Raw genomic sequence first — 12,827 nt, 5'->3', positions numbered from 1 at the left:
TGAAAAAAAAAAATACAAAAGATTTTAGACAACTGGTGTTGAAAAGCTGATTTTCAAAATTCCAAGTGCTAAACTTGATGAACTGGTTTGGGTACGGTGAATGTGAAAGATTTAAAGTTAAAATCTTACAAGTGGTCATCAAAAGACTTAAATATATTTCTTTTGCAAGTGGTTCATCAGAAACTAATTGATAGATCAGTTTGTGATAGGATTTACAAGTGATGTCTGAATGCTTAAATGTTTTATCATAAAACTTATGTTTGTGGTAGAGTTTTATGCAGGTTGATTTAGAGTTGGGCTTGTCGATCCTAAGCAAGATTCAAGAATCAATATTTGAGGGGGAGTGCATGTTGGTGCTGATGAATTTGAAGATGTCAACATCCGAGGGAAAGAGTTTGTTGAAGATAAAGCTGAAGAAGCAGTGAGAGCCAGTGTTGATCCTGGAACTGCATTTGCGCAATAGAGATTGAAAAGAGAAGATAGAGATTGAGGATGCTTGCAATGTCAAACTCTTCAAAGAGAAGCCCAGAGACTGATCAAGACTGAATATGCGAAGTCATGATATTGTCAAAGACTCGACACGTGCGACTCGTCAACATCTGAGGGGGAGTCTGTTGGTCCATGCATATGTCGACTTCGTCTTGTATCAAGTCTAGAGTAGAATAGGCTAGTTCAGGGCACGGAATCCAAGAATGTGTGTTTAGATGTGATTCCGCTCCAAATGACATGTTGTTATTTGGAGTGAAACCCCTATTATCTGATTCCGCCCGAAACCCCATTAAAGTCTGATTTCGCTCGTAATGTCAGCCTGATTTCGCTCATGATGTAAATGCTGATTTCGCTCCTGTTGTTCATGCATATTCGAGCGAAATCAGGACACCTATATATAGGATGTCTTTTAGAGCGAAATTAGAACATAGTTTTAGGAATTGTCTTCCGGTGAGCCATGAAGTGCTGCCGAAGTGTTGACTCGATTGTAAACGTCGTTCAAATCAATAGAATCAACAGTTTAAAGTGAATTCTTGGTGAATTGAACCTGGTTTGTCTGTTTCCGCCGTTCAAATCAGGAAAAGTTCTTCTGTTAGACTCATTTGGGTCCGAACACGATTCTACAATATATATATATATATATATATATATATATATATATATATATATATATATATATATATATATATATATAGGGGAGGGTTATCTTGAGAACGCTAGATATTGCGAGAACCGTGAGAACGAATGAAAAAACCAATCAAAACCAATTTTTTTAATACAAAACTCATTGTAATTAAGATAGAACATAAAAAAAACATTTACAACATCAAATAATTCATTTCCCCTTTCAAAATCACTCTTTTTAGATTTTTTACACATGTGTAAATACAACAGATTTATACATGTGTAAATGGCAAACTTACACATGTGTAAATTTTCTTTATTTACGAATTCACGTAAATTTAAACGTGTAAATTAAATTTATAACATTGTATTCGAATAATAATGATAAGTGTAGAAAAAAATTTTGAATTTGAATTGTTTTTGACCAAGTTCTCGCGATTTTTTCATTTGTTCTCACGGTTCTCACAATATTTAGGATCTGTTAGGAACCACCCTTTATTGTGAGAACCGCGAGAACCCATGTGAACACAATCAAAAATACCTAAAAAATATAAAAAACACCCAAATTTTTTTTACTATTTTTTTTGGAAAAATCGCTATATTTTGTCAATAATAAAAAATTTTCAAAAAAAAAAACTTTTTTTTCGAGTAACAGTTATCGATGCACATGTGCATATGTATCATTTTTTTTGACAAATTCCGTAATTCATTACAAATATTAGACAATTGCACTTTCATTTACATTATCATATGTAATACACGACTTTTTACATTACCAATATTAGAAATGCACATGTGCATCTATATGTATCAACATGAAATAAGATGTTTTGGTACACTACTTTGAATACACTTTCCCTTTCATCTATCATACCATCCATAATACATTACCATTACCTCCTACCATCCATAATACAATACCATTACCTCCTACCATCCATAATACAATACCGTTACCAATATTTTCACTTTATTACATCTATATCAACACCATTTATACCATCCAATCAACATATTACATCATAAAGTGACAACTATAACCAAACCATCAACCAATAGATATAACTAACCAAAAAACATGTATATGGGCCTACTTCTACATTCAAAATCACAAACTTTTTGTACCAAAACTCGTTATATTATGGTTATACATAATGATGCACATGTGTATTTTAATTATTGGTAATGTAAAAAGTAGTGCATTACGGATGGTATTGTAAATTAAAGTGCAACTGTCTATTGCTGATAATGTATTACGGAATTTGTCGAAGTAATGATACATATGCACATGGGATAACTGTTACTCGAAAAAAAAAGTGTTTTTTTATGTAACGAAATATAACGATTTTTTTTTAAATATTAAAAAAAAATTTTGAGTGTTTTTTGATTTTTTTTAGATTTTATTTTGTGTTCACATTGGTTCTCGCGGTTCTCAAAATAAAGGTGGTTCTCAAATGAACCTTACCCTATATATATATATTGTGGGTAGAGATCCTGTACGTTAATCCAGAAGTGTGAGAAGTGTATTATAACACTATATATAACACTATATAACACCATATAGACACTGTATAACAATATGTAACACCATATAACACCATATAACACTATGTAACACTATATGACACTATATAACAATATATAACACTATACATCTATCACAGTCATGCTATCAGACAAACTATAGTGTTATATTTCTTATATAGTGTTACATAATGTTATATGGTATTATATGGTGTTACATATTGTTATACGGTGTTTATATGGTGTTATATATTATTATATATAGTGTTATAATACACTTCTCACACTTCTGGATTAATGTACAGGATCCTCAATCCATATACATACATATATATATATATATATATATATATATATATATATATATATTGGATTCGGTTCAATTAAAAACCGTCACGAGTTGTGAGAACCATGAGAACTCCTACTTTTCGCACGAGTTGGGCCACCATTTTTTGCACAAACGTAGATGAGAATGTTATAAACACATTTGTAAAAACAAAAAATTGTCGGGTTATTAGTTACACCCGATGTAAATTTCATTTACGCCTAATGTAATTTTCTTGATGATGATTTAATTTTTTTACATCTGATGTAATTTTTTGTATCCGACATTTTTTTATTTTTTATTTTTTACTGGAATAAGTGATTTTTTAACGACTTTTTGTGAAAAAAAAACTTTTGAAAGGGTTAGCTTTTATGTTTCTCATAACTCAAGATGGTTCTCATTTTATCTTTTCCAATATATGGTTCTCATTTTATCTCATTTTATCTTTTTCAATTTTTGTTAACAGTGACTTATTTCTATTGGTTAGCGATTTTCCAATATACTATTATTATATATATTAAACAAGAACATGTGATATTTTTATTAATATATATATATCACATGTTCTTATTTAATATATATAATAATAGTATATTGGAAAATCGCTAACCAATAGAAATAAGTCACTGTTAACAAAAATTGATAATTGTAATATTATTATTATTATTAATTATTAATTATTAATATTAATTATTAATATTAATATTAATTAATAATTATTAATAATTAATTAATTATTAATATTAATAATAATTATTAATATTAATATCGTATCTTATCTTATAGGTTATGATTGAAAAATAAAATATACTCTAAATTAGGTGTTATAATAACAATAAAATAAGACTTACAAAAATAGTAAAGTTTTATTAAAAAAAAAACTGTTTGCGTGTATCTTATATATAGTAATAATAATAATAATAATTACGTGACGTTTTGCTCAATGTTATTATGAACGAGTTGAACATGCTTATGGCAATTAATTAAGGTAGAAGGATTAAATAAGAAAGTAGCCTTACCTTCTATTTAAAGGTATCAAATTTCTTTCGGAGCATATCATCAATTTTTTGCAAGTAGCTCTTGCTTATCAACCAAAAACCATGGTAAAGGTTCATGATCCAGTTTTCCCCAGGTGATTCTAAAACTCTTTTTATGAATTAGTATCAAGTTTCCAATTTTATTTTATAATTAGTACATAGTAAATATTATGACTTAGTTGTCTAGAGTTTTATAGTTAGTAGATACGCAATATTATGACTTAGTTGTCTAGTGATACGGTGTTTATTCTCATAGAAGTAGTGTGAGTTCAAATTCTCATAAGTGCAATGTGAAATGGTATTTTAGTTCAAATTCTTAGGCTGGACGGTATGGGCTTCGTTCCAGCCCCGTCCTGCTTCGCCGCCGCCGTCCTCCCATTCCCCACCCCCCCACCCACCCGCGGCGTCCTGAACGTCGGCCTGCGGACGTTGGAGACGGGCCTCCCCCTCTCTCACACACCTATACATACAATATATACATATATATATATGTTAGGCCCATCCCCCCATTTTCTTAGCACCATCCTCTTTACCACATCCTCACACCCGATCTACATGACGCTTACGTGACGGATCATCCTCTAAGGATGGACCATCACCATATCGCATAGCCTAATAAGGGTGTCTAGTATTAAAATCAAACTTCAAAAACTCGAAATTCGAATTATAGGTTTGAATTCAGTTTTTGAATATTGAAATTCGAGTTGAAATTCAAATTTAAATTATGCATTTTATATTATGCATATTAATTTTATTGTACACACACAAAAACTAAGAAAAGGACTTTTAAGACTTGAAAGTATTAACATTTGTGCCATATAATCTTTAATACCCAATCTAATGATCAACTTAATAAACAGTTATTAGGGCTGCAAACAAACATAAACAAGATCTTATTTGTGTTTTTCTGTTAAGAGAAGAAATATACGTGTTCATAAACACTTATTTATGTTCGTGTTCGTTTTAAGTATAGCTATTCTCTTATAACATATACGTGTTTAACTCTGATACAATACAATTCACTCTTTTTCTCTCATTATATTAGGTACTGTTTATACATAAATAGAACTATAGAACAAGTGTTAAACAATAAAGAAGAAGTTTTCAGTTTTTCTTAATCAAAATGTTTGTATTGTCAAAAACAATATGTATACACACATTTCACTACAAAATGTTGAATCTCTAAACAATGTCACATTAATTTTAAAATGTTGTAAAAAATGTGACGTTGATTTTTGTAATAATATTACGTGCTTTCTAAACAATTTTAGCTGGCCTAAACAATAATAATACGTTGACTTAATGGTTAAATAAAACTTTTTCTCAATTTGATTATTCTTGAAAGAGAGTGTTTTTAGTTCAATATCTAAAGCCAATCAGGGTTAAATGCACTCCCATATTTTTTAATTTTACGGGTTGCACTCCCTCCTAAAGTTTGTAAATAAATACAATCAACCCTTGTATTTTCTATTTTTTGAAAATTTGTATTAGGAAATATCCCTATTTTTTCTAAGGGTTTATCTACTTCGCCGATCTCTGTAATGTGAAAATTTGAAAACCCATTCGCCCAAAGTTACTTGAAGACAATAATAATGTGAAAATGGAGCCCATCTCTTTTGCTATTTCTTTATGTAAGGATTCAAGAAATGGTTTTGGTTTTATGATTTTTATGTAATTTATATTTGTAATATTATCACTGCTTTAATCAAATAATAATTGGAGATGTGTTTCATGCCGGCATATATAGCACGGAGATGTGAGTTTTAGAAAGCTTGAACGGAAAAGTATGAATATTAATTGGAGTTTTGAGAGTAGCAATTCCTTTGAATAATAATAGTCGGAGTTTTCTTTGATCTTATTTTCAAAAAAATAGAAAATACAAGGGTAGAATTTAAAAAATTATAAAAATGATATTTTTGAGAAGAGATGTATAAACAGTAAAAACGAAGGTTCATTTAGCAACACCCAATCAAAATATGAGCGAAATTAATCGAGTATTCGTTAATTTTGTTATAAAGGTAGTATGTAATGGTGAGCACATAACCGAATTAATCAAACCAAACAATTAACCGATAGTTCGGCTAAGTCATAACTAATTAACCGAAAATTGTGATCCACTTATGATTTTGGTGTGTGACGTAAGCGAATTAACCGAACTGAACATGCAGCTATACAAGATACGTGCTTAAAGTTTCAACAACATATAAATTAAAACCTTATTAATCAATACATGTGAATATATAGTTAGTTCATTCAAGTGAGTGTCAGTCATTTTGCATTCTGAGTTCTGGTGGGGGCATGAAGGATTAACCGACATTTCAGTTATGGTTACAGTAACTAAGACCATATACATATTTTTCTTAAACAATACACGGAAACTGTGAATTAATAATATCTTGTAAAAATGAAACTCTAGGTTGGCCATGAGAGTAGCATTTATCACCGGCGGAGCTCAAGGGATCGGAGAGAAAACCGCAAGGCTATTCGTTAAACATGGAGCCAAAGTCGTCATTGCTGATATCCAAGATGACTTAGGTCAATCTGTTTGCAAAGATATCGGTCTTGATACGGCTACTTTTGTCCATTGTGACGTGACTGTTGAATCAGATGTTGAAAATGCCATCAATATGACACTTGCCAAGTATGGTAAGTTGGACATAATGATCAATAATGCAGCCATAGTGGATGACCTAAAGCCCAATATTCTTGATAACGATTTGGCTACTTTTGAACGAGTAATGAAGGTCAATGTAACCGGCGTGTTCTTAGGAACCAAGCATGCGGCTCGAGCCATGATCCCAGCTCGTAGTGGCAACATCATTACAATGGGAAGTGTGTCAGGGAGCATTGGAGGGATCATTTCTCATTCTTACTCGAGTTCAAAACATGCGATCGTGGGGTTAACTAAGAACACTGCAGCCGAGCTTGGCCAATATGGGATTCGCGTTAATTGCTTATCACCTCATTTCATTCCCACGCCTTCAACCGCTAATATGATAAATGATCATCCTGAAAAATACTCAAAAGTTTATTCAAACCTCAAAGGGGTATCTCTTAATCAAGACGATGTTGCGGATGCTGCTCTATTTCTTGCTAGCGATGAGGCGAGGTACATGAGTGGTCATAATCTCGTACTCGATGGAGGGTTTACCGTGATTAATCCAGCTTTTGGCCTATTTGCACGAGCTTTCCCTTTGGAATAGCTCTTATGTTCTAGTTTGCTTGTTTTAATTGCAATGTTTCTTAGTTCAGTGTATAATAATAAGAGTAACTCATGTGTATGATGTGTTTACTGTTTCATTTTGAGGAGTATAGTGTATTTTTTTCTCACCAAAACAACCGAAGAAAATTATATATATATATATATATATATATATATATATATATATATATATATGGAACCCATTAAGTGGAAGTTACCTTTGAAATCAATCTCCACCGTCGGATCATGCTGAAATTAAATCTCAGCCCTTTAAACTCATAAAAGTAACCGCTCTAATGGCGGTTTTGGGAGGTTATGGTCGGTTTTTGTAGCTGGTGGTTACCTCTACCTTTTGTTGCCCACTACCTCCACAACTCGACCGCCTAAAATATTACCTTTAACCATTTTGGGTATTACATATTCTAATGTTCTCATTAAATATAACTGACTACTAAACTCACATTTTTAACTGCTCTTAAGGTAGTTTCTAGCGGTTCCATACATTAAGGACGGTTTCTTGTAGTTATTCCCCACTCTGGCTGCGATTCTTGGCCCCCATTTGGTTTCCTCGCCCATAAAACTATTAAACTAACTAGCCTCCAAAAAAACTGGGTGAAGCCTGATTTTGCTCTACACGTTGGTGAAATGTGATCTAAAATTCCAAAGCGGCTTTCACCATCATTCTTCCATAACACAAACCATTACTTCTTCTCATCTTAAATAAATATCCTAGCCGCCATCACCAACACTTGAAATCAACTAGAAGATACGGTTCCGTTTCTTTTTTGTTTTTGTTTTTGTTTCTGTTTAATTTGATTCCGTGCGTGATTGATTGGAATTTAGTGTTTTGTGTTCTGTTTGCTCAAGAATTGAGGCTGTTGGATTTTTAATCCGCTTAATTTAGGGGTTGGTAGGGGTTGTGTTGGAAATTCGGGATTAAATTGTGTTTCTATTTTTATGGCTCATCTAATGCATATTGTTGTTTTGATGATATCTTTATATTTTCGATACCGATTTACGGTTTTGCGGCTGAATTTCTTAAGTTACAGTTTGCTTGGTATGTCTCTGTTTTGAATTTGTTGGCCATTGTGGAAATTGATGGGATGTGTATAGAATTTAGGTATGTTATATAACTTGCATTATGCCTGTTATAGTTCCAGTCATGTTCTTGGGCTTCCAGGGCTTTCTGAATCATAACAAGTCGTCTGTGATGCTGCCAAGATCCATGGCGTTTTCTATCTTCAATTCAATTCAGCCAGTGCAAGAATTGTAAGTGTAAACTAATTTTCCCTCATGTTGCATCGTTTCTTGATTTATCGTCTACTTCACTTCACCGATTGTTGATTTAAAGTGTTTCATTTGTGAGATGAATGCTACTGAGCATCCCGTTGCCGTCGTCGATGAAGATGTTCAATCTATTGTTATCGCCGGATTGGTGGGAAGAAATTAATGAATCGAAGAACTGGAAGATTGGCGAATTCTGTACAATTGGCCTCACTCCTCACTGTTGACTTTTGTGGATTCTCTCAAGGTATGTGACTATTGCTATTCATGTTCACTTCTTGCTGCTAATTTGCTACTTCAAGTCAACTAAATTATAGCACATGTAAGAGAAATTAACTCACGTTGTAGTAGTTAAAACTGAAATTTAACATTATATGTTTGTAACAGTTTTGGGATAACTGGCTTGCAGTTATCGTTTTTTTTTTTAAACTGGCTCACCAATCAGCAGTGTGGGTAAGTGGGGATATGTATAATTGCTTAAACAGTGGTGCTAATGAAATTATAAAGCAATCTATATATATGATCACTCTTCTATGAAGTATTTTCTGCAGTCTTGGTTCTTAATATTTAGAACTTGGTTAGTAAATTTAGAATCATTGTATTGATACATGTATCATGAAAAAAAAAAAAGTTGAGACACTATATAAAAGAAAACTCGACATTTGTTAGTAACCTAATGAAATGTATATGACATATGCATTCCATCCATACCCATATAAAATTTACACGCCATTGGTTCTGTTGGTTACATGTTGTAAAGGTTTTAAACTTTCTTGGAGAGCATATGGGATTTATTTATTTGATATATTTTATGCTTACATTACATGTAATCTTAAGCTATTTAAACAGCCTCTGTTACTTAATGAGTTTATTCATTTTTTTTATATGCATAGTCTTTGTCTACAGTTTGTTACCTATACTGATTCTATACCATGTTTGAAATCCCAAAATCATGGGCAAATTTTTGTATAGTACGTGCAAATTGTGTAGACAATTTGATTTGGATTGTATATTATAACATACCTTATCCTTTAAGTCATATAATCTTTTTAGCTAACCCGTTCATCGAAACGGGAAGACAGGTTGGCATTTTGTAAATGGCTTGCCTGGTTGTAACTGAGCCGTAATCAAATTGTAATCATGTTAAATGGGCAGGCATGTTGTAATAAAATGGGTTGTAAACGGGTTGACAAGTCATTTTACTTAATTGGATTAAAGAGGTCATCTCAAGCATGATCTTTTTAATTTAACAGGCCCACCTGAATACGATATGGTGCTTAAAGTTGTGTCAAAATCTCATTATCTCCGTGTCGTGATTAAGGTTGTGTCACCAATTGTCATCTCTGTCTATGTTTAATTCATAATTTTGTTTCAATTTGTGCAGGCTTTTGAGGGAGGTATTGTGTGTGTCAACTGTTCACATCCATGCTTCTCTCAAGCTCCATGGGGTGGGAAAAAGCATAGCGATTTTGGCTGTGAACTTGAGAATGGTAATAATTTATATTTATAACATTTGTCTAAATTATTTTAATATAGTCGAGTAATGTATCATTTTTAGGCGAAATACGGGTGATCGTGTATAATGTACGGGTTTAGTGTCTTGCTTAACCAATCATTGTATACAATTTGGTGATGAATAAAATGTGGTTTGTCGTTCAAAAATTTTTATAACTTTTGTCTAATATTGGAATGTTGTAACTTATATATCTATATGTTTCCAGGGAACTTGAGAATTACTTAAGCGTGAAGAAGTGGGATTGGTATACACCTCCATCTTCTAAGACCATGGGGTATGGTGGGGCGGGGGTTTGGGGCATGAGTTAACACGTGGAGTTCGAGCCCCCCCGCTGGTGAGTGACGTGTCCGTGGGGTATGGTGGGGCGTGGCTAGCCCGGCGTGGCCAATGGTTGTATTTTAAAATTTAAACATGGTCCGCTATGCCCTAGCCAACAAGACAATAAGAGCCGGTCACATAGGATCACTAGCATGCCCCACGCCCCCTTAAACTCCCGCCCAAGGGGCCACGCCCAAACCCAAGCCCACCCAGAGTGGTGACTTAGGCGTTTCTCTCCAACCCACGCCCCAACCCCCACCCCATACCCCATAGTCTAAGTTTTATGATGACAAAAGGTCAATGTACCATTTGGTACGTGTAATATGTACAAGTCAAACTCTGCAGATAGAAATTTAATAATTAGTAAGCCTTATACCCCTTAAGGGAATGGCACACTGATAAAGACAATATAACATTGAACCAACTGAACTGTGAATTGTTCATTGAGCTAACATATTATATCTTTATAATCAAATAATATTGTTTATACACATACCCTGTTTATCATCTTTTGTTTAAAGTGCAAAGAAAAAAAGTATATGTCATTATGACATTAAAATACCCGTTCACCGGACGGGTATTAAACTAGTTTAGATTAATTGATTTTAAACTATTTTCATTTTACATTTCAAAGATTATGTTCTAAGGGAGGGGGTGGTTACTAGTGATAGAATTCTATCACTCCTACTATCCAATCAAATCATGCCATGTCGTCACCCAATATTCTATCACTAGTGATAGAAATGTAGTGGGGGTGGTCATCACTAGTGATGGGATTCCAATATACAAGTATTAATACACAATGTACAAGTCATACACATCCCTCAATAATTGTTCAACGTGTTATAAATGTCACTCGTTCTTCCTATCACTCGTTATATAGATAGAGGCGGCGGTGTTCCATAACACTATCACTCGTTATGGACTCCCCATAACGGACCGCCTTCCCCCTAAGAGATAATAAAACTAGAAGTGATTGGTTTAGAAATAAATTTAGCAAGTGGTATGTAATCCAAACACCTTTTTTCAAGCGCAAAACAAAATGAAAAATACGACTTTTTTTTTTCTTTCGATTCTAATTTCAATTACATGTAAATATGAAGGGTGTGTCTATTGGCACACCAAACCCTAGCAAAACTAGGGTTTATATACGCAGCGTATAGGTCAATACACAGCGTATAGGGTTAACCTTCTACGCTGCGTATTCACCTATACGCTGCGTATATAAACCATGGATCTCAGTGCCTAATAACCAACCATTGCACAGAAAACAAGGTTTATATACGTTGCGTATAGGTCTCTAAGCAGCGTATATAAACCATCTAAAAATTTGGGGTCATTTTGGTAGGTTTGAAGCATCAGTGTTTTACAAGGTTTATATACGCTGCGTAGAGACCTATACACAACGTATATAAGGTCTGAAAATGTCCTTTATACCCTTGTGTTGAGGCTATACGAAGCCAAATACAAGGGTAGTTGTGTCATTTTTGTCTCATACGCTGCGTAGGGATCTATACGCAACGTATATAAAGCTTCATTTTTTTATTTTTTTTGTGTATTTCTTTGTTTATTTATAAAAAAAAGAAAATTATTTATAAAAAAACAATATTATTGGTAATACAAATATAAATATTAAATATTAAAAATAACACAAATATTATGAATTATAAAATTTAAAATAATACAAATATTATGAACTATAAAAATTAAAAATAATACAAACATTATGAATTATAAAAATAAAAAATAATACAAACATTATGAATTACAAGACCTACAGAGAACCTATACGAGACTTACACTATACACTATAAGATACGATACGATACGATATGATATAACGCTCGTATAGGCCTATAGGCGTGGTTTAGGTCCCGTATTGACCTCGTATAAGCCTATAAGTGTGATATCGTATCGTATAGGTGTGGTTTAGGTCTCGTATTGACCTCGTATAAGCCTATAAGTGTTATATCGTATCGTATAGGTGTAGTATAGGTCACGTATTGACCTCGTATACGCCTATAAGTGTGATATCGTATCGTATACGTGTGGTATAGGTCTCGTATTGACCTCGTATAAGCCTATATGTGTGATATCGTATCGTATAGGTGTAGTATAGGTCACGTATTGACCTCGTATAAGCCTATAAGTGTGATATCGTATCGTATAGTAGCGTATCGTGTTGCATCGTATCGTATAGTGTATAATATAAGTCTCGTATAGGTGATGTATATGCCTATAGGCCTATACGGGACATATACTATGCTATACGATACCATATCACACTTATAGGCTTATACGAGGTCAATACGTGACATATACTACGCTATACGATACCATATCACACTTATAGGCTTATACGAGGCCGATTCGTGACCAATACTACACCTGTACGATTCGATATAACCTTTATAAAAAACCTTCATATACGCTGCGTATAGGTCTATACGCAGCGTATATAAAGGGTCAAAAAGACCATTTAGCCCTTCATTTGGGGCTATACGAAGC

General features: G+C 33.3%; 1 protein-coding gene and 1 long non-coding RNA gene across 2 annotated transcripts; both read left to right on the top strand.

Moving 5' to 3' along the window:
- Positions 1-4,025: 4,025 nt before the first annotated feature.
- On the top strand, positions 4,026-7,303 carry LOC110889656 (secoisolariciresinol dehydrogenase). The gene is made up of 2 exons (XM_022137223.2): positions 4,026-4,094; positions 6,416-7,303. Exons 1-2 carry the CDS (start codon positions 4,063-4,065, stop codon positions 7,200-7,202), a joined length of 819 nt encoding a protein of 272 aa, XP_021992915.1. The 5' UTR covers positions 4,026-4,062; the 3' UTR covers positions 7,203-7,303.
- Positions 7,304-7,552: 249 nt separating this feature from the next.
- Positions 7,553-10,513, top strand: LOC118488135. Its single transcript, XR_004883920.1, has 4 exons — positions 7,553-8,470; positions 8,553-8,732; positions 9,870-9,975; positions 10,207-10,513. It is a non-coding gene; the product is annotated as an uncharacterized LOC118488135 (long non-coding RNA).
- Positions 10,514-12,827: the final 2,314 nt, after the last annotated feature.

This window comes from Helianthus annuus, chromosome 16 (assembly GCF_002127325.2).
Source record: "Helianthus annuus cultivar XRQ/B chromosome 16, HanXRQr2.0-SUNRISE, whole genome shotgun sequence".
NCBI lineage: Eukaryota > Viridiplantae > Streptophyta > Magnoliopsida > Asterales > Asteraceae > Helianthus > Helianthus annuus.
The sequence above is the reverse complement of the archived record's forward strand: the minus strand, read 5'-3'. Positions and strand labels throughout refer to the sequence as shown.